Source organism: Oncorhynchus clarkii, chromosome 29 (assembly GCF_045791955.1).
Source record: "Oncorhynchus clarkii lewisi isolate Uvic-CL-2024 chromosome 29, UVic_Ocla_1.0, whole genome shotgun sequence".
Taxonomy (NCBI): Eukaryota; Metazoa; Chordata; class Actinopteri; order Salmoniformes; family Salmonidae; genus Oncorhynchus; species Oncorhynchus clarkii.
This window is the reverse complement of record NC_092175.1, coordinates 29,445,783-29,467,803: the sequence shown is the minus strand read 5'-3', so window position 1 is coordinate 29,467,803 and position 22,021 is coordinate 29,445,783. Positions and strand designations below refer to the sequence as shown.

At 44.7% G+C, this 22,021-nt stretch overlaps 1 protein-coding gene across 1 annotated transcript in view; it reads right to left on the bottom strand.

Annotated features, from left to right (window-relative positions):
- LOC139387876 (ribosomal protein S6 kinase alpha-4-like) overlaps positions 1 to 22,021 on the bottom strand; it is a 30,853-nt gene that overhangs the window by 2,866 nt on the left and 5,966 nt on the right. The window contains exons 11-17 of the mRNA XM_071134195.1: positions 11,708 to 11,833; positions 10,004 to 10,137; positions 8,437 to 8,530; positions 2,510 to 2,680; positions 1,966 to 2,157; positions 1,698 to 1,866; positions 83 to 246 (exon numbers count right to left, since the gene is read on the bottom strand). Of these exons, the coding sequence (XP_070990296.1) occupies positions 83 to 246; positions 1,698 to 1,866; positions 1,966 to 2,157; positions 2,510 to 2,680; positions 8,437 to 8,530; positions 10,004 to 10,137; positions 11,708 to 11,833 (1,050 nt within the window). The remainder of the gene's footprint in view (positions 1 to 82; positions 247 to 1,697; positions 1,867 to 1,965; positions 2,158 to 2,509; positions 2,681 to 8,436; positions 8,531 to 10,003; positions 10,138 to 11,707; positions 11,834 to 22,021) is intronic.

Genomic DNA, 22,021 nt, shown 5'->3' with positions numbered 1-22,021 from the left:
TATATATAAATAAAAGAACACAAGGAATGTAATCTACTGGTTATAGAAAATGTATACTTTCTTCCCACTGGAATTCCATTACCTTGTAGGTGGCGTTGACATAGGAGCGGACGATGGGGCCGCTGGACTCTAGCACATCTGGGGTGCAGAGGGGGGTGGAGGATAGGATAGCCCCGCCCTGCAGCCAGCTGTTCTCTCTCAGAGCAGACAGCTTGAGACGCCTCTCTGGATCCACTGTCAGAAGCCCTGAACACAAACAGGAAGGAAGGAGGTTCAGAAGAGTTAGGGAGGGAAGAAGGGAGGTTTAGAAGAGTTAGGGAGGGAAGGAGGGAGGGAGGTTTAGAAGAGTTAGGGAGGGAAGGAGGGAGGGAGGTTTAGAAGAGTTAGGGAGGGAAGGAGGGAGGTTTAGAAGAGTTAGGGAGGGAAGGAGGGAGGGAGGTTTAGAAGAGTTAGGGAGGGAAGGAGGGAGGTTTAGAAGAGTTAGGGAGGGAAGGAGGGAGGGAGGTTTAGAAGGGTTAGGGAGGGAAGGAGGGAGGGAGGTTTAGAAGGGTTAGGGAGGGAAGGAAGTAGGGAGGGAAAGAGAAAATGAAAAATATGAAAGGTTGGGAAGGGAGGGGGGGTTAGTTTAGAAGAAAGAGAGAGAGAGGAAAGGAAGGAGCAGGGAGGGGCAGAGAAAGCATGACAGAAAAGAGGAAAGTGAGTGAGGGCAGGGCAGGGCCAGAAAGGCAGGGGAAATGTTTAAAAGATTGAGTGAATGGAGAAGGAATAATTGCATCGTGATTGATTGATGATTGTGGACTACAGGAAAAGGAGGACCGAGCACGCCCCCATTCTCATTGACGGGGTTGTAGTGGAGCAGGTTGGAGAGCTTCAAGTTTCTTGGTGTCCACATCACCAACAAACTAACATGGTGCAAACACACTAAGACAGTCGTGAAGAGGGCACAACAAAACCTATTCCCCCTCAGGAGACTGAAAAGTTCGAGCATTGGTCCTTCGAGCAAAGGTTCTACAGCTGCACTATCGAGAGCATCCTGATTGGTTGCATCACTGCCTGGCATGGCAACTGCTTGGCCTCCGACCGCAAGGTAGTGCGTACGGCCCAGTACATCACTGGGGCCAAGCTTCGTGCCATCCAGGACCTCTATACCAGGCGGTGTTAGAGGAAAGCCCTAAAAATTGTCAAAGACTCCAGCCACCCTAGTCTGTTATCTCTGCTACCGCACATCAAGCAGTACCAGAGCGCCAAGTCTAGGTCCAAAAGGCTTCTTAACAGCTTCTACCCCCAAGTCATAAGACTCCTGAAAAGCTAATCAAAGGGCTACCCAGACCCCTCTTTTACGCTGCTGCTACTCTCTGTTTATTATCTTTGCATATTCACTTTAACTCTACCTACATGTACATATTATCTCAATTAACTCAACTAACCGGTGCCCCCGCACATCCCTGTATATAGCCTTGCTATTGTTATTTGACTGCTGTTGTTTAATTTTTTGTTACTTTTTATTTTCTATTTGTTACTTAACACTTAAAAAAAACTAAAAAAACTTCTTAAAGCATTGTTGGTTAAGGGCTTGTAAGTAAGCATTTCACTGTAAGGTCTACCTACACCTGTTGTATTCGGCACGTGACAAATAAAATGTGATTTGGATCATGTCAATGAGTGAATAAGGATAATGTAAAGGATGCAGAACATACCTTTCACAAGCTCTTTAGCCTCCCCTGACACACCCTTCCAGGCTTCTCCAGCAAACGAGAAGTCTCCCTCTTTAATTTTATGCATGATGTCAGCAGCATAAGAGGAGGTCATCCCCGCTCGCTGCTGCTGCTTACTCTGGAAGGGCACCTGTCCTGACAGCATGGTGTACTGCCGGACGGACGGACACACACAGTCATTAATAACATACCGATAATTAGTTTTACTAATGACACATTACAGAGTCAGGTGGGGGGGGGGGGTAAGTACCAGGATGACCCCAAGGCTCCAGAGGTCGCAGGCCTGGTCGTAACCGGTGCTGTGGAAGAGCTCAGGAGCAGCGTACTGCAGTGTGAAGCAGGGAGTCTGCAGGGGGGCGCTGCCCGCAGGGCACACCCGGGCAAAACCAAAATCTATCACCTTCAGCACCGAGTCCTCCCCCTCGTCTGCAAACAGCACATTCTGAAAAAGAGAAAAGGAAAGAGAGAGAGCGAGCGAGAAAGAAGTGAGTGGGCCGTGCAGGAACAACACAGTCAACAGAAGGTTACAGTCATTGGCTGATGTAATGGAGCAACAAATGTCAATTTATTTTAGCCTGAACCAACAAAATAAAATCATAAACCTGATAGGCCATGCTTAGTGGTTTTTACAGCATTGCTAAAGACTTTGATCTCATCATACTAACTGGCTACAGGCTTTGGTTGGTACAGAGTACTATTGCAGCAAACTCAATGACTTCTTTCGGGCTATACATTTCTATAGAATATATTTAGACTCCCTCTCTCTCGCTGTCTGTGTCTGTCTGTTGGCCCACCTCTGGTTTGAGGTCTCTATGCACCACTCCAGCCTCGTGCATGAAGCCAACAGCTGACACAAGGCTCCTGAGCAGCTGACTGGCCTCTGATTCCCCAAACAGCTTCTTCTTCTTGATCCTCTCCAGCAGCTCCCCCCCACGCAGCAGCTCCATCACCAGGTACGTATGGAACTGAGAGAGAGGAGGGAGAGAGAAGGAGGGAGGATGGGGAAAGAGAAGGAGGTGGGGGGAGGGAGGATGGAAAAGAGGGGGTGTGCCTGTAGTTGTTAGTGCTTGAAGGTGGGTGCCTGTAGTTGTTAGTGCTTGAAGGTGTGTGCCTGTAGTTGTTATCAAATCAAATCAAATCAAATTTTATTTGTCACATACACATGGTTAGCAGATGTTAATGCGAGTGTAGCGAAATGCTTGTGCTTCTAGTTCCGACAATGCAGTAATAACCAACAAGTAATCTAACTAACAATTCCAAAACTACTGTCTTGTACACAGTGTGAGGGGATAAAGAATATGCACATAAGGATATATGAATGAGTGATGGTACAGAGCAGCATAGGCAGATACAGTAGATTGTATCGAGTACAGTATATACATATGAGATGAGTATGTAAACAAAGTGGCATAGTTAAAGTGGCTAGTGATACATGTATTACATAAGGATACAGTCGATGATATAGAGTACAGTTAATACGTATGCCTATGAGATGAATAATGTAGGGTAAGTAACATTATATAAGGTAGCATTGTTTAAAGTGGCTAGTGATATATTTACATCATTTCCCATCAATCCCATTATTAAAGTGGCTGGAGTTGAGTCAGTGTCAGTGTGTTGGCAGCAGCCACTCAATGTTAGTGGTGGCTGTTTAACAGTCTGATAGCCTTGAGATAGAAGCTGTTTTTCAGTCTCTCGGTCCCAGCTTTGATGCACCTGTACTGACCTCGCCTTCTGGATGATAGCGGGGTGAACAGGCAGTGGCTCGGGTGGTTGATGTCCTTGATGATCTTTATGGCCTTCCTGTGACATCGGGTGGTGTAGGTGTCCTGGAGGGCAGGTAGTTTGCCCCCGGTGATGCGTTGTGCAGACCTCACTACCCTCTGGAGAGCCTTACGGTTGAGGGCGGAGCAGTTGCCGTACCAGGCGGTGATACAGCCCGCCAGGATGCTCTCGATTGTGCATCTGTAGAAGTTTGTGAGTGCTTTTGGTGACAAGCCGAATTTCTTCAGCCTCCTGAGGTTGAAGAGGCGCTGCTGCGCCTTCTTCACAATGCTGTCTGTGTGAGTGGACCAATTCAGTTTGTCTGTGATGTGTATGCCGAGGAACTTAAAACTTGCTACCCTCTCCACTACTGTTCCATCAATGTGGATAGGGGGGTGTTCCCTCTGCTGTTTCCTGAAGTCCACAATCATCTCCTTAGTTTTGTTGACGTTGAGTGTGAGGTTATTTTCCTGACACCACACTCCGAGGGCCCTCACCTCCTCCCTGTAGGCCGTCTCGTCGTTGTTGGTAATCAAGCCTACCACTGTTGTGTCGTCCGCAAACTTGATGATTGAGTTGGAGGCGTGCGTGGCCACGCAGTCGTGGGTGAACAAGGAGTACAGGAGAGGGCTCAGAACGCACCCTTGTGGGGCCCCAGTGTTGAGGATCAGCGGGGAGGAGATGTTGTTGCCTACCCTCACCACCTGGGGGCGGCCCGTCAGGAAGTCCAGTACCCAGTTGCACAGGGCGGGGTCGAGACCCAGGGTCTCGAACTTGATGACGAGCTTGGAGGGTACTATGGTGTTGAATGCCGAGCTGTAGTCAATGAACAGCATTCTCACATAGGTATTCCTCTTGTCCAGATGGGTTAGGGCAGTGTGCAGTGTGGTTGAGATTGCATCGTCTGTGGACCTATTTGGGCGGTAAGCAAATTGGAGTGGGTCTAGGGTGTCAGGTAGGGTGGAGGTGATATGGTCCTTGACTAGTCTCTCAAAGCACTTCATGATGACGGAAGTGAGTGCTACGGGGCGGTAGTCGTTTAGCTCAGTTACCTTAGCTTTCTTGGGAACAGGAACAATGGTGGCCCTCTTGAAGCATGTGGGAACAGCAGACTGGTATAGGGATTGATTGAATATGTCCGTAAACACACCGGCCAGCTGGTCTGCGCATGCTCTGAGGGCGCGGCTGGGGATGCCGTCTGGGCCTGCAGCCTTGCGAGGGTTAACACGTTTAAATGTCTTACTCACCTCGGCTGCAGTGAAGGAGAGACCGCAAGTTTTCGTTGCAGGCCGTGTCAGTGGCACTGTATTGTCCTCAAAGCGGGCAAAAAAGTTATTTAGTCTGCCTGGGAGCAGGACATCCTGGTCCGTGACTGGGCTGGATTTCTTCCTGTAGTCCGTGATTGACTGTAGACCCTGCCACATGCCTCTTGTGTCTGAGCCGTTGAATTGAGATTCTACTTTGTCTCTGTACTGACGCTTAGCTTGTTTGATAGCCTTGCGGAGGGAATAGCTGCACTGTTTGTATTCGGTCATGTTACCAGACACCTTGCCCTGATTAAAAGCAGTGGTTCGCGCTTTCAGTTTCACACGAATGCTGCCATCAATCCATGGTTTCTGGTTAGGGAATGTTTTAATCGTTGCTATGGGAACGACATCTTCAACGCACGTTCTAATGAACTCGCACACCGAATCAGTGTATTCGTCAATGTTGTTGTCTGACGCAATACGAAACATGTCCCAGTCCACGTGATGGAAGCAGTCTTGGAGTGTGGAGTCAGCTTGGTCGGACCAGCGTTGGACAGACCTCAGCGTGGGAGCCTCTTGTTTTAGTTTCTGTCTGTAGGCAGGGATCAACAAAATGGAGTCGTGGTCAGCTTTTCCGAAAGGGGGGCGGGGCAGGGCCTTATATGCGTCGCGGAAGTTAGAGTAACAATGATCCAAGGTCTTTCCACCCCTGGTTGCGCAATCGATATGCTGATAAAATTTGGGGAGTCTTGTTTTCAGATTAGCCTTGTTAAAATCCCCAGCTACAATGAATGCAGCCTCCGGATAAATGGTTTCCAGTTTGCAAAGAGTCAAATAAAGTTCATTCAGAGCCAACGATGTGTCTGCTTGGGGGGGGATATATACGGCTGTGATTATAATCGAAGAGAATTCTCTTGGTAGATAATGCGGTCTACATTTGATTGTGAGGAATTCTAAATCAGGTGAACAGAAGGATTTGAGTTCCTGTATGTTTCTTTCATCACACCATGTCACGTTAGTCATAAGGCATACGCCCCCGCCCCTCTTTTTACCAGAAAGATGTTTTTTCCTGTCTGTGCGATGCGTGGAGAAACCTGTTGGCTGCACCGCTTCGGATAGCGTCTCTCCAGTAAGCCACGTTTCCGTGAAGCAAAGAACGTTACAGTCTCTGATGTCCCTCTGGAATGCTACCCTTGCTCGGATTTCATCAACCTTGTTGTCAAGAGACTGGACATTGGCAAGAAGAATGCTAGGGAATGGTGCACGATGTGCCCGTCTCCGGAGTCTGACCAGAAGACCGCCTCGTTTCCCTCTTTTTCGGAGTCGTTTTTTTGGGTCGCTGCATAGGATCCACTCCGTTGTCCTGTTTGTAAGGTAGAGCACAGGATCCGCGTCGCGAAAAGCGTATTCTTGGTCGTACTGATGGTGAGTTGACGCTGATCTTATATTCAGTAGTTCTTCTCGACTGTATGTGATGAAACCTAAGATGACCTGGGGTACTAATGTAAGAAATAACACGTAAAAAAAACAAAAAACTGCATAGTTTCCTAGGAACGCGAAGCGAGGCGGCCATCTCTGTCGGCGCCGGTTAGTGCTTGAAGGTGTGTCCCTGTAGTTGTTAGTGCTTGAAGGTGGGTGCCTGTAGTTAGTGCTTGAAGGTGGATGCCTGTAGTTGTTAGTGCTTGAAGGTGTGTGCCTGTAGTTAGTGCTTGAAAGTGTGTGCCTGTAGTTAGTGCTTGAAGGTGTGTGTCTGTAGTTGTTAGTGCTTGAAGGTGGGTGCCTGTAGTTGTTAGTGCTTGAAGGTGGGTGCCTGTAGTTGTTAGTGCTTGAAGGTGTGTGCCTGTAGTTGTTAGTGCTTGAAGGTGGGTGCCTGTAGTTGTTAGTGCTTGAAGGTGGGTGCCTGTAGTTGTTAGTGCTTGAAGGTGTGTCCCTGTAGTTGTTAGTGCTTGAAGGTGTGTCCCTGTAGTTGTTAGTGCTTGAAGGTGGGTGCCTGTAGTTGTTAGTGCTTGAAGGTGTGTGCCTGTAGTTGTTAGTGCTTGAAAATGGGTATCCTGTAGTTGTTAGTGCTTGAAGGTGGGTGCCTGTAGTTGTTAGTGCTTGAAAATGAGTATCCTGTAGTTGTTAGTGCTTGAAGGTGGGTGCCTGTAGTTGTTAGTGCTTGAAAATGGGTATCCTGTAGTTGTTAGTGCTTGAAGGTGTGTGCCTGTAGTTGTTAGTGCTTGAAGGTGTGTGCCTGTAGTTGTTAGTGCTTGAAGGTGGGTGCCTGTAGTTGTTAGTGCTTGAAGGTGTGTCCCTGTAGTTGTTAGTGCTTGAAGGTGGGTGCCTGTAGTTGTTAGTGCTTGAAGGTGTGTGCCTGTAGTTAGTGCTTGAAAGTGTGTGCCTGTAGTTAGTGCTTGAAGGTGTGTGTCTGTAGTTGTTAGTGCTTGAAGGTGGGTGCCTGTAGTTGTTAGTGCTTGAAGGTGTGTGCCTGTAGTTGTTAGTGCTTGAAGGTGGGTGCCTGTAGTTGTTAGTGCTTGAAGGTGGGTGCCTGTAGTTGTTAGTGCTTGAAGGTGGGTGCCTGTAGTTGTTAGTGCTTGAAGGTGTGTCCCTGTAGTTGTTAGTGCTTGAAGGTGGGTGCCTGTAGTTGTTAGTGCTTGAAGGTGTGTGCCTGTAGTTAGTGCTTGAAGGTGTGTGCCTGTAGTTGTTAGTGCTTGAAAATGAGTATCCTGTAGTTGTTAGTGCTTGAAGGTGGGTGCCTGTAGTTGTTAGTGCTTGAAAATGGGTATCCTGTAGTTGTTAGTGCTTGAAGGTGTGTGCCTGTAGTTGTTAGTGCTTGAAGGTGTGTGCCTGTAGTTGTTAGTGCTTGAAGGTGGGTGCCTGTAGTTGTTAGTGCTTGAAGGTGTGTCCCTGTAGTTGTTAGTGCTTGAAGGTGGGTGCCTGTAGTTGTTAGTGTTTGAAGGTGTGTGCCTGTAGTTAGTGCTTGAAGGTGTGTGCCTGTAGTTGTTAGTGCTTGAAAATGGGTATCCTGTAGTTGTTAGTGCTTGAAGGTGGGTGCCTGTAGTTGTTAGTGCTTGAAAATGGGTATCCTGTAGTTGTTAGTGCTTGAAGGTGTGTGCCTGTAGTTAGTGCTTGAAAATGGGTATCCTGTAGTTGTTAGTGCTTGAAGGTGTGTGCCTGTAGTTGTTAGTGCTTGAAGGTGTGTGCCTGTAGTTGTTAGTGCTTGAAGGTGTGTGCCTGTAGTTGTTAGTGCTTGAAGGTGGGTGCCTGTAGTTGTTAGTGCTTGAAGGTGTGTGCCTGTAGTTAGTGCTTGAAGGTGTGTGCCTGTAGTTGTTAGTGCTTGAAAATGGGTATCCTGTAGTTGTTAGTGCTTGAAGGTGGGTGCCTGTAGTTGTTAGTGCTTGAAAATGGGTATCCTGTAGTTGTTAGTGCTTGAAGGTGTGTGCCTGTAGTTAGTGCTTGAAAATGGGTATCCTGTAGTTGTTAGTGCTTGAAGGTGTGTGCCTGTAGTTGTTAGTGCTTGAAGGTGTGTGCCTGTAGTTGTTAGTGCTTGAAGGTGTGTGCCTGTAGTTGTTAGTGCTTGAAGGTGTGTGCCTGTAGTTGTTAGTGCTTGAAGGTGAGTGCCTGTAGTTGTTAGTGCTTGAAGGTGAGTGCCTGTAGTTAGTGCTTGAAGGTGAGTGCCTGTAGTTAGTGCTTGAAGGTGTGTGCATGTGCATAATATCATCCTTCTGTACCTGATCAGTGTAGACCTCATGCAGTTTGACAATGTTGGGGTGAGCCTCACACTGCCTGAGGGCAGCAATCTCCCTCTGAGTGTTCACTTCCATTCTAACAAGCAGGAGAGAGAGAGAGGCATTCACACATTAAAGGTCAACAACACAAAGCACCTCAGTGCGCCAAACAGCCTATGAAACAGCTGTGGTCATTTCTTTTGTTGTACTTTTATAAGGATCACCATTAGCTAACACCATAACGCTAGCTAATCTTCCTGGGGTCCAACAACAATTAACAATTAACAAGACATTACAAACACAAATCAAGACTTCACAAATATTCAACAAATAGACAATTAAAATACCTGACAGGAAACACATTTAACATTCAGTTTATGCTTTCTATTTCCGGTCCAGTCATTTGGTCTGTCACATTAGATATTCTTTCTATTTCCTGTCCAGTCATTTGGTCTATCACATTAGATGTTCTTTCTATTTCCTGTCCAGTCATTTGGTCTATCACATTAGATGTTCTTTCTATTTCCTGTCCAGTCATTTGGTCTATCACATTAGATGTTCTTTCTATTTCCTGTCCAGTCATTTGGTCTATCACATTAGATGTTCTTTCTATTTCCTGTCCAGTCATTTGGTCTATCACATTAGATATTCTTTCTATTTCCTGTCCAGTCATTTGGTCTATCACATTAGATGTTCTTTCTATTTCCTGTCCAGTCATTTGGTCTATCACATTAGATGTTCTTTCTATTTCCTGTCCAGTCATTTGGTCTATCACATTAGATGTTCTTTCTATTTCCTGTCCAGTCATTTGGTCTATCACATTAGATGTTCTTTCTATTTCCTGTCTAGTCATTTGGTCTATCACATTAGATATTCTTTCTATTTCCTGTCCAGTCATTTGGTCTATCACATTAGATGTTCTTTCTATTTCCTGTCCAGTCATTTGGTCTATCACATTAGATGTTCTTTCTATTTCCTGTCCAGTCATTTGGTCTATCACATTAGATGTTCTTTCTATTTCCTGTCCAGTCATTTGGTCTATCACATTAGATGTTCTTTCTATTTCCTGTCCAGTCATTTGGTCTATCACATTAGATGTTCTTTCTATTTCCTGTCCAGTCATTTGGTCTATCACATTAGATATTCTTTCTATTTCCTGTCCAGTCATTTGGTCTATCACATTAGATGGATGCGCTATTATTTTTTCTTGAAGGTGGATTTACTTTTTGCCTGAGAAGTATGGATTGGTAAAGAGTTCCATTCAGCTATGGCTCTATATAAAACTGTAGATTTAAGATGATTTGTCCTTGGCTTGGATTGTCTTAGCTTCCCTGAATTTGCCTGTATGGTTTGGTGGTTATGCGTGTTGCTAGTATGTACTAACTGGTCTGAAAAATACTGTGGTTGGTAATGCCAAGCGCCCTACCCCCCTTAAAATAAAAAAATGCCATGGAATAGGCATTAAAACACAGCAGCGTGAAGTGTGTAATTCATCATGCTGGTGTAATAATGACACATTGCATTAGCGAGTGACAGTGTCTCAGCCAGCCCCACACCCCGGCTGACTCACCTGCGGCTGATGATCTTAACGGCGTACTCATGGCCACTCTGGTGGTGTCGACACTTCCTGCACACAGAGAAGCTGCCCTCGCCCAGGGGTGCCCCCTGCAGGCACAGCTCATACAGCTGGAAGAACGTAGAGTCCTGCAGAGGACAAAAGAGGGAAGTCAAATACAACTGCACAGGAAACTGTAGAATGTGTCCAAATTAAATATTTAAATTGCTGGCTGGACGGATATTTATTAAAGCAGCACAGATTGAGCTCAGGCCAGCAAGACCTGACGTAATACATTCACCTAACAACATTCATACAGCCCGGTCAGGACTAGTTCCATACCACTAACATAGCACTGGCTTTCCGACAGCCATGTGAGGACTAGTTCCATACCACTAACATAGCACTGGCTTTCCTACAGCCATGTGAGGACTAGTTCCATACCGCTAACATAGCACTGGCTTTCCGACAGCCCGGTCAGGACTAGTTCCATACCTCTAACATAGCACTGGCTTTCCGACAGCCCGGTCAGGACTAATTCCATACCGCTAACATAGCACTGGCTTTCCTACAGCCATGTGAGGACTAGTTCCATACCGCTAACATAGCACTGGCTTTCCTACAGCCATGTGAGGACTAGATCCATACCGCTAACATAGCACTGGCTTTCCTACAGCCCGGTCAGGACTAGTTCCATACCGCTAACATAGCACTGGCTTTCCTACTGCCCGGTCAGGACTAGTTCCATACCGCTAACATAGCACTGGCTTTCCTACTGCCCGGTCAGGACTAGTTCCATACCGCTAACATAGCACGGGCTTTCCTACAGCTATGTGAGGACTAGTTCCATACCGCTATCATAGCACTGGCTTTCCTACAGCCATGTGAGGACTAGTTCCATACCGCTAACATAGCACTGGCTTTCCTACAGCCCGGTCAGGACTAGTTCCATACCGCTAACATAGCACTGGCTTTCCAACAGCCATGTGAGGACTAGTTCCATACCGCTAACATAGCACTGGCTTTCCTACAGCCATGTGAGGACTAGTTCCATACCGCTAACATAGCACTGGCTTTCCTACAGCCATGTGAGGACTAGTTCCATACCGCTAACATAGCACTGGCTTTCCTACAGCCATGTGATGACTAGATCCATACCGCTAACATAGCACTGGCTTTCCTACAGCCATGTGAGGACTAGATCCATACCGCTAACATAGCACTGGCTTTCCTACTGCCCGGTCAGGACTAGTTCCATACCGCTAACATAGCACTGGCTTTCCTACTGCCCGGTCAGGACTAGTTCCATACCGCTAACATAGCACGGGCTTTCCTACAGCTATGTGAGGACTAGTTCCATACCGCTATCATAGCACTGGCTTTCCTACAGCCATGTGAGGACTAGTTCCATACCGCTAACATAGCACTGGCTTTCCTACAGCCCGGTCAGGACTAGTTCCATACCGCTAACATAGCACTGGCTTTCCAACAGCCATGTGAGGACTAGTTCCATACCGCTAACATAGCTCTGGCTTTCCTACAGCCATGTGAGGACTAGTTCCATACCGCTAACATAGCACTGGCTTTCCTACAGCCATGTGAGGACTAGTTCCATACCGCTAACATAGCACTGGCTTTCCTACAGCCATGTGAGGACTAGATCCATACCGCTAACATAGCACTGGCTTTCCTACAGCCATGTGAGGACTAGATCCATACCGCTAACATAGCACTGCGACGGACAGTGGATGAGCCCGGTCGCTCTGCTCCCATCTGGCCCTCCATGAAGTCCCCCATCACCACGTTCTTGTTGAACAGAATGGAGGGAGCAACGAAAGAATAGCCCTGAAATGGAAGAGAAGAGTATTTTTATTATATTGAAAATCCAAAACATACAATATACTTGCAGTGAAGCCGCTCAACAACTACATCACACCAATCACCCAACAGACTCCCATTCAAAAACGGGGATACAAACCCTCCAAGATCCCCCCACAGTTCACCACAGCTGTCCCTCAACCATCCGAGACCCATCCCACAGTCACCCCCCCCCCCCCGCAATAAAAATCAAACAAAAAATGTAATTAATTCCATCCACCACCCCCAAGAACACCCCCTATGCACCAACAACCAAGAAAATTAGCTCATGAGAAAAAAGGCAAAAGTAAAAAGAAAACAATGCAAAAAAACAAAACAAAGGACATCAAGGACAACTAAAATCAAAAAAGGCCAACTGTATATATTTGAGTGCATGTCTGGCACTATTTACATATGTGTGTGTCTGTGTATGAGTGTATTTGAATGAGAGTGTGTATATATATACAGTGCCTGGCGAAAGTATTCGGCCCCCTTGAACTTTGCGACCTTTTGCCACATTTCAGGCTTCAAACATAAAGATATAAAACTGTATTTTTTTGTGAAGAATCAACAACAAGTGGGACACAATCATGAAGTGGAACGACATTTATTGGATATTTCAAACTTTTTTAACAAATCAAAAACTGAAAAATTGGGCGTGCAAAATTATTCAGCCCCTTTACTTTCAGTGCAGCAAACTCTCTCCAGAAGTTCAGTGAGGATCTCTGAATGATCCAATGTTGACCTAAATGACTAATGATGATAAATACAATCCACCTGTGTGTAATCAAGTCTCCGTATAAATGCACCTGCACTGTGATAGTCTCAGAGGTCCGTTAAAAGCGCAGAGAGCATCATGAAGAACAAGGAACACACCAGGCAGGTCCGAGATACTGTTGTGAAGAAGTTTAAAGCCGGATTTGGATACAAAAAGATTTCCCAAGCTTTAAACATCCCAAGGAGCACTGTGCAAGCGATAATATTGAAATGGAAGGAGTATCAGACCACTGCAAATCTACCAAGACCTGGCCGTCCCTCTAAACTTTCAGCTCATACAAGGAGAAGACTGATCAGAGATGCAGCCAAGAGGCCCATGATCACTCTGGATGAACTGCAGAGATCTACAGCTGAGGTGGGAGACTCTGTCCATAGGACAACAATCAGTCGTATATTGCACAAATCTGGCCTTTATGGAAGAGTGGCAAGAAGAAAGCCATTTCTTAAAGATATCCATAAAAAGTGTCGTTTAAAGTTTGCCACAAGACACCTGGGAGACACACCAAACATGTGGAAGAAGGTGCTCTGGTCAGATGAAACCAAAATTGAACTTTTTGGCAACAATGCAAAACGTTATGTTTGGCGTAAAAGCAACACAGCTGAACACACCATCCCCACTGTCAAACATGGTGGTGGCAGCATCATGGTTTGGGCCTGCTTTTCTTCAGCAGGGACAGGGAAGATGGTTAAAATTGATGGGAAGATGGATGGAGCCAAATACAGGACCATTCTGGAAGAAAACCTGATGGAGTCTGCAAAAGACCTGAGACTGGGACGGAGATTTGTCTTCCAACAAGACAATGATCCAAAACATAAAGCAAAATCTACAATGGAATGGTTCAAAAATAAACATATCCAGGTGTTAGAATGGCCAAGTCAAAGTCCAGACCTGAATCCAATCGAGAATCTGTGGAAAGAACTGAAAACTGCTGTTCACAAATGCTCTCCATCCAACCTCACTGAGCTCGAGCTGTTTTGCAAGGAGGAATGGGAAAAATGTCAGTCTCTCGATGTGCAAAACTGATAGAGACATACCCCAAGCGACTTACAGCTGTAATCGCAGCAAAAGGTGGCGCTACAAAGTATTAACTTAAGGGGGCTGAATAATTTTGCACGCCCAATTTTTCAGTTTTTGATTTGTTAAAAAAGTTTGAAATATCCAATAAATGTCGTTCCACTTCATGATTGTGTCCCACTTGTTGTTGATTCTTCACAAAAAAATACAGTTTTATATCTTTATGTTTGAAGCCTGAAATGTGGCAAAAGGTTGCAAAGTTCAAGGGGGCCGAATACTTTCGCAAGGCACTGTATGTGTACAAACATCAGCATCAGCCTCAGGCAAACCAGCATTAGCTGTAAAAACACTGTCCATCAGTGTCGTTCAAACTTACGTTTTATTATGTTTTATACTTTATTTTTGACCATCATTCTATTTCCTGCCAAGCAACTCCACTCCCACTTGTCTCCAATTCCACATCCCAACCCTCAGCCCATCCCACCTATCTGTGCTGGCCACCCTCTTCGGATTTCTACGCAACATACAGTGGGGCAAACAAGTATTTAGTCAGCCACCAATTGTGCAAGAAAATCACATTGTACGATTTTAATACTTTTATTTGCAAATTATGGTGGAAAATAAGTATTTGGTCACCTACAAACAAGCAAGATTTCTGGCTCTCACAGACCTGTAACTTCTTCTTTAAGAGGCTCCTCTGTCCTCCACTCGTTACCTGTATTAATGGCACCTGTTTGAACTTGTTATCAGTATAAAAGACACCTGTCCACAACCTCAAACAGTCACACTCCAAACTCCACTATGGCCAAGACCAAAGAGCTGTCAAAGGACACCAGAAACAAAATTGTAGACCTGCACCAGGCTGGGAAGACTGAATCTGCAATAGGTAAGCAGATTGGTTTGAAGAAATCAACTGTGGGAGCAATTATTAGCAAATGGAAGACATACAAGACCACTGATAATCTCCCTCGATCTGGGGCTCCACGCAAGATCTCACCCCGTGGGGTCAAAATGATCACAAGAACGGTGAGCAAAAATCCCAGAACCACACGGGGGGACCTAGTGAATGACCTGCAGAGAGCTGGGACCAAAATAACAAAGCCTACCATCAGTAATACACTACGTCGCCAGGGACTCAAATCCTGCAGTGTCAGACGTGTCCCCCTGCTTAAGCCAGTACATGTCCAGGCCCGTCTGAAGTTTGCTAGAGAGCATTTGGATGATCCAGAAGAAGATTGGGAGAATGTCATATGGTCAGATGAAACCAAAATATAACTTTTTGGTAAAAACTCAACTCGTCGTGTTTGGAGGACAAAGAATGCTGAGTTGCATCCAAAGAACACCATACCTACTGTGAAGCATGGGGGTGGAAACATCATACTTTGGGGCTGTTTTTCTGCAAAGGGACCAGGACGACTGATCCGTGTAAAGGAAAGAATGAATGGGGCCATGTATCATGAGATTTTGAATGAAAACCTCCTTCCATCACCAAGGGCATTGAAGATGAAACGTGGCTGGGTCTTTCAACATGACAATGATCCCAAACACACCGCCCGGGCAACGAAGGAGTGGCTTCGTAAGAAGCATTTCAAGGTCCTGGAGTGGCCTAGCCAGTCTCCAGATCTCAACCCCATAGAAAATCTTTGGAGGGAGTTGAAAGTCCGTGTTGCCCAGCAACAGCCTCAAAACATCACTGCTCTAGAGGAGATCTGCATGGAGGAATGGGCCAAAATACCAGCAACAGTGTGTGAAAACCTTGTGAAGACTTACAAAAAACGTTTGACCTCCGTCATTGCCAACAAAGGGTATATAACAAAGTATTGAGATAAACTTTTGTTATTGACCAAATAGTTATTTTCCACCATAATTTGCAAATAAATTAATTACAAATCCTACAATGTGATTTTCTGGATTTTTTTTTCTCATTTTGTCTGTCATAGTTGAAGTGTACCTATGATGAAAATTACAGGCCTCTCTCATCTTTCTAAGTGGGAGAACTTGCACAATTGGTTTGCCCCACTGTATATATCTTTCAACTATTCTGTGATGTTTAACGTACAATTTCAATCTATCTAATCGAAAATAATCCACAGATTGCGAGGTGAAGATAAATACTTTTACTAAGAGTATTAGTATATAAGTAATTGACTGGCCCGGTCTCTCAACAGTACTATTGCTAGGGTCAATTTTAGATCAATGATACAGTATGCATTTTCAGCCATTCCTGAACCTGAGACCAGAAACAGGCTACCTACCTGAGGGCAATACCAAAATAAATGGTCTATTGATTCTATATCCTCACAACAAAATCTGCAGAGCTTGGATGATTTTATGCCCCAAATATTCAAGATTTTCTTGGTGGCAAGAATTCTATATAATCATTTTAGCTGAAAAGCACAAAGTCTTGAATCTTGCGTCGTTTTATATATCAAGTAATACACCCTGGACCATGGAATCGGTACATCAAAAATCTCTTCCCAACTATTTTGCAATCTGTATGGCACAGTTGTCAACATCCTGGTCCTCAAATGAAACTGGTATACTTTCCTATTTATGATAGTTTTATTCCTCCGCAAGTTTTGATCCTTTAAAAGTGGACAGACAGACCAGTTCCCTACCTCCTCCAGCTGCCACCAGCCTCCTCCATTTTGGGGGTAATGCTGTAATCAATTGGTTGTACTCTTGGATTGAGCAGACCTTCCCATACAATTCTGATAACTCCATGAAAGACATAACTCTACCATTACAATTTACAATATCATTTAAGCACAAAATACCCTTCCCATAAATACAGGTATTTTATCAACCAACACATTTGAGTTCAGCCATAAAATGTGTTGTAATATTTGTTCTATCTTTTCAGGGGGATGAAATTGAAATTGTAGCCAGCTCTGCAATGCTTGTTTAAGAGAGATACTTTAAAAAAAAGTATAATTTTCAATTAATCGAAAATGAGACTTGGCAATCTGCACAAAGGCCATTTTTAAACAATGGATGAGCTTTTCTTAATAATCTACTTGAGAACCGTTTAGGGTTCAAGTAAAACTTTTGAATAAGTGAAGCTTTCAGAGAGAGGTTTAGTGCTTTTATATTTAATAATCTCAACCCGCCCAATTCATTTTATAGATAAGCACGCTTTATTTTGTCTGGTGTAGCGTCCCAGATAAAGCAAAATATTTTTTAGCTCATATGATTTGAAAAACAAAGCATCAGGAGTAGGCAGCGCCATAAGTAAGTGAGTAAACTGAGATATGACTAAGGAGTTAAATCAGGGCAATTTTTCCATAAATAGACAGGTATTTATCTCTTCATGGTTGCAGGATCTTGTCTACAAGTTTTCTATTGAAATTCATTGAGGAGAGCTTATTTATATATTTTGTGATATGAATACCAAGTCTGCCCATTTTATAGGTAAACTGCTGGGTAATGTAAAAGTTGTGCTTTTAAAAGATCCAACACGTAATATTGTACAGTTATCATAATTAGGTTTTTAGTACAGAGAGTCCATAAAAGTTATCTAGATCTTCAATGAGACATAGCAGGGATCTAGCTTGCAGACTTAATATAAAACTTGAATCATCTGCATACATAGACACCTTTGTTATTTAGCCTTTGATTTATAATCCTCTAATGTTGTTATTGGATCTGATTTTAATAGCTAGCATTTCGATGGCCATAACGAATAGATATGGTGTCAGCGGACACCCTTGTTTAACTCCACTTAACAATTCAAAATCAAATAAAATTTTATTGGTCACATACACATGGTTAGCAGATGTAAAATGCTTGTGCTTTTAGTTCCGACCATCCAGTAATATCTAACAAGTAATCTAACAATAACTACCTTATACACACAAGTGTAAAGGAATGAATAAGAATATGTACATATAAATATATGAATGAGTGATGGCCGAACAGCATAGGCTGGATGCAGTAGATGGCATAGAATGCAGTATATACATGAGATGAGTAATGTAGGGTATGTAAACATTATATAAAGTGGCATTGTTTAAAGTGACTAGTGATACATTTATTTAATCCAATTCAAAACTCTCTGAGAAGTAGGCGTTATTTACTATTTTACACCTGGGGTTGCTATATATTACTTTTACCCATTTTATAAGAGAATCACCGAAATTGAAAAAAATACAGGCATTTATAAATAAAATCCAGTCTTACTTTATCAAACGCCTTTTCAAAATCCGTTATAAATATCAGGCCTATTCCTGTGTAATTTGACCTTCACACTGATCTTTCTGTACATTTGTTAATTTGACATTTTTTGTATTATTTAGAAATAATTCTTCAATCAGTGGGAGAGGATGAGATGGAAAAGAGAATATCTGCTTAAAATATTTAGCTTCCTCTTTTAAAATATAATTTGGAGAATCATAGACGACTCCGTCTTCAGTAACGAGTTTCTGCTGGAGATTCAGGAAGTATTTTGTGCATTTTTCTCCATATTCCATCCAGTATGCTTTATTTTTTTAATAGATTACATTAGATTGTTCTTGAATAAATTCCACAAGTTCTTTTTGTTTTTCCTTTAATTTATTTTGTATCTCTGGAGCAGCCTTTCTTAAAGTATGGGTCGTGACCCAAAGTGGGTCGTAGACCTGTTAATGGTGGGCCACAAAGTGTCAGAGTACATTTATAATGATTTCATTACTGGAATTGACTTTGGCCAAGTGCAACTGCACTCTCTGTTCAGTATGCTCTCTGCTTAGCAGCGGTGTCTCTACTCTCTGTTCAGCGTGCTCTCTGCTTAGCAGCGGTGTCTCTACTCTCTGTTCAGTGTGCTCTCTGCTTAGCAGCGGTGTCTCTACTCTCTGTTCAGTGTGCTCTCTGCATAGCAGCGGTGTCTCTACTCTCTGTTCAGTGTGCTCTCTGCTTAGCAGCGGTGTCTCTACTCTCTGTTCAGTGTCCTCTCTGCTTAGCAGCGGTGTCTCTACTCTCTGTTCAGTGTGCTCTCTGCATAGCAGCGGTGTCTCTACTCTCTGTTCAGTGTGCTCTCTGCTTAGCAGCGGTGTCTCTACTCTCTGTTCAGTGTGCTCTCTGCTTAGCAGCGGTGTCTCTACTCTCTGTTCAGCGTGCTCTCTGCTTAGCAGCGGTGTCTCTACTCTCTGTTCAGTGTGCTCTCTGCATAGCAGCGGTGTCTCTACTCTCTGTTCAGTGTGCTCTCTGCTTAGCAGCAGTGTCTCTACTCTCTGTTCAGTGTGCTCTCTGCTTAGCAGCGGTGTCTCTACTCTCTGTTCAGTGTGCTCTCTGCTTAGCAGCGGTGTCTCTACTCTCTGTTCAGTGTGCTCTCTGCTTAGCAGCGGTGTCTCTACTCTCTGTTCAGTATGCTCTCTGCTTAGCAGCGGTGTCTCTACTCTCTGTTCAGTGTGCTCTCTGCTTAGCAGCGGTGTCTCTACTCTCTGTTCAGCGTGCTCTCTGCTTAGCAGCGGTGTCTCTACTCTCTGTTCAGTGTGCTCTCTGCATAGCAGCGGTGTCTCTACTCTCTGTTCAGCGTGCTCTCTGCTTAGCAGCGGTGTCTCTACTCTCTGTTCAGTGTCCTCTCTGCTTAGCAGCGGTGTCTCTACTCTCTGTTCAGTGTGCTCTCTGCTTAGCAGCGGTGTCTCTACTCTCTGTTCAGTGTGCTCTCTGCTTAGCAGCGGTGTCTCTACTCTCTGTTCAGTATGCTCTCTGCTTAGCAGCGGTGTCTCTACTCTCTGTTCAGTGTGCTCTCTGCTTAGCAGCGGTGTCTCTACTCTCTGTTCAGTATGCTCTCTGCTTAGCAGCGGTGTCTCTACTCTCTGTTCAGTGTGCTCTCTGCATAGCAGCGGTGTCTCTACTCTCTGTTCAGTGTCCTCTCTGCTTAGCAGCGGTGTCTCTACTCTCTGTTCAGTGTCCTCTCTGCTTAGCAGCGGTGTCTCTACTCTCTGTTCAGCGTCCTCTCTGCTTAGCAGCGGTGTCTCTACTCTCTGTTCAGTGTGCTCTCTGCATAGCAGCGGTGTCTCTACTCTCTGTTCAGTGTCCTCTCTGCTTAGCAGCGGTGTCTCTACTCTCTGTTCAGCGTGCTCTCTGCTTAGCAGCGGTGTCTCTACTCTCTGTTCAGCGTGCTCTCTGCTTAGCAGCGGTGTCTCTACTCTCTGTTCAGTGTGCTCTCTGCTTAGCAGCGGTGTCTCTACTCTCTGTTCAGTGTGCTCTCTGCTTAGCAGCGGTGTCTCTACTCTCTGTTCAGTGTCCTCTCTGCTTAGCAGCGGTGTCTCTACTCTCTGTTCAGCGTGCTCTCTGCTTAGCAGCGGTGTCTCTACTCTCTGTTCAGTGTGCTCTCTGCTTAGCAGCGGTGTCTCTACTCTCTGTTCAGTGTGCTCTCTGCATAGCAGCGGTGTCTCTACTCTCTGTTCAGTGTCCTCTCTGCTTAGCAGCGGTGTCTCTACTCTTTGTTCAGCGTCCTCTCTGCTTAGCAGCGGTGTCTCTACTCTCTGTTCAGTGTCCTCTCTGCTTAGCAGCGGTGTCTCTACTCTCTGTTCAGCGTCCTCTCTGCTTAGCAGCGGTGTCTCTACTCTCTGTTCAGTGTGCTCTCTGCTTAGCAGCGGTGTCTCTACTCTCTGTTCAGTGTCCTCTCTGCTTAGCAGCGGTGTCTCTACTCTCTGTTCAGCGTGCTCTCTGCTTAGCAGCGGTGTCTCTACTCTCTGTTCAGTGTGCTCTCTGCTTAGCAGCGGTGTCTCTACTCTCTGTTCAGTGTGCTCTCTGCTTAGCAGCGGTGTCTCTACTCTCTGTTCAGTGTGCTCTCTGCTTAGCAGCAGTGTCTCTACTCTCTGTTCAGTGTGCTCTCTGCTTAGCAGCGGTGTCTCTACTCTCTGTTCAGTGTCCTCTCTGCTTAGCAGCGGTGTCTCTACTCTCTGTTCAGTGTACTCTCTGCTTAGCAGCGGTGTCTCTACTCTCTGTTCAGCGTGCTCTCTGCTTAGCAGCGGTGTCTCTACTCTCTGTTCAGCGTGCTCTATGCTTAGCAGCGGTGTCTATTCTCTCTGTTCAGTGTCCTCTCTGCTTAGCAGCGGTGTCTCTACTCTCTGTTCAGCGTGCTGTCTGCTTAGCAGCGGTGTCTCTACTCTCTGTTCAGCGTGCTCTCTGCTTAGCAGCGGTGTCTATTCTCTCTGTTCAGCGTGCTCTCTGCTTAGCAGCGGCGTCTCTACTCTCTGTTCAGCGTGCTCTCTGCTTAGCAGCGGTGTCTCTACTCTGTTCAGCGTGCTCTCTGCTTAGCAGCGGTGTCTCTACTCTCTGTTCAGTGTCCTCTCTGCTTAGCAGCGGTGTCTATTCTCTCTGTTCAGTGTCCTCTCTGCTTAGCAGCGGTGTCTCTACTCTCTGTTCAGTGTACTCTCTGCTTAGCAGGAGTGTCTCTGTTGCTGTTAAAATACAAGCAATCATTTTCATTCTGAATTGGAATACACTGAAAGCAAGATGCTTTTTGAGGCTGAGAAACTGACTGAGAAGCAGTAGATGTTCTGATCCAGTTTGGCACCCCATACCTGTGAGAGTCAGGGTTCTCAACTGTCAAAAACTGAGCCCAGAATAGACCTGCTTGTTGAAAACTTCAACCAGTCACACACCATTCATTAGGACTGTGTGTGTGTGTGTATGTTTTATGGTCTACATCTGTGTGATGTGATCAATCAGTTTATTCCAGTGAATTATTGTATTTTAACAGCAACAGGTCCAACCTAGACACATATGTAAGAGCTTTTTAATGGGGAAAAATAAACATGAATAGCTATTTTATATGGGTATTTCATTTAATTGTTCTTTGTCTATGTTGCATTTGTTAATGGTCATAAGGGCAATGAAAAGTATCGATATTTACGTAGTTACATGTTTTTGTAAGCTTGGGTCCCAGGAAAACACAGAATTTCTAATTTGGGTCCAAAGGCTGAAAATGTTTAAGAACCCCTGCTCTGTTGTATCGTTTTTATTGCTATCTACCTGTACTATTAGTTTATGTATTTCCCTTGTTAGTCTAGTCTCTTTAGCCAGAAACTGCTTTTTTATTATTGATGAATATTGAATTGAATGACCTCCAATGGTACATTTAAAGGTATGCCAAACAATAAGTGGATTTGCTGTTCCTATATTATACTGAAAAAATTCTGTTATAAATGATTCTGTCTCAGTTAAAAATAAGTTGTCCTCCAGTAAACTTAAAATGTCCAATATGCCCGTACACATGGAAATTCTATAAGAGTTATGTGAAGGCCAATTAGATGATGATCCGATCGCATTCTGTCTCCTATTAAAGCTTTTTTAACCTTTAATGCAAGAGACAACGAGACAAGAAAGTAGTCAAGACGACTAGCTTGATTAAGTCTCCTCCATGTATATCTCACTAGGTCTGGGTTTTTTAGTCT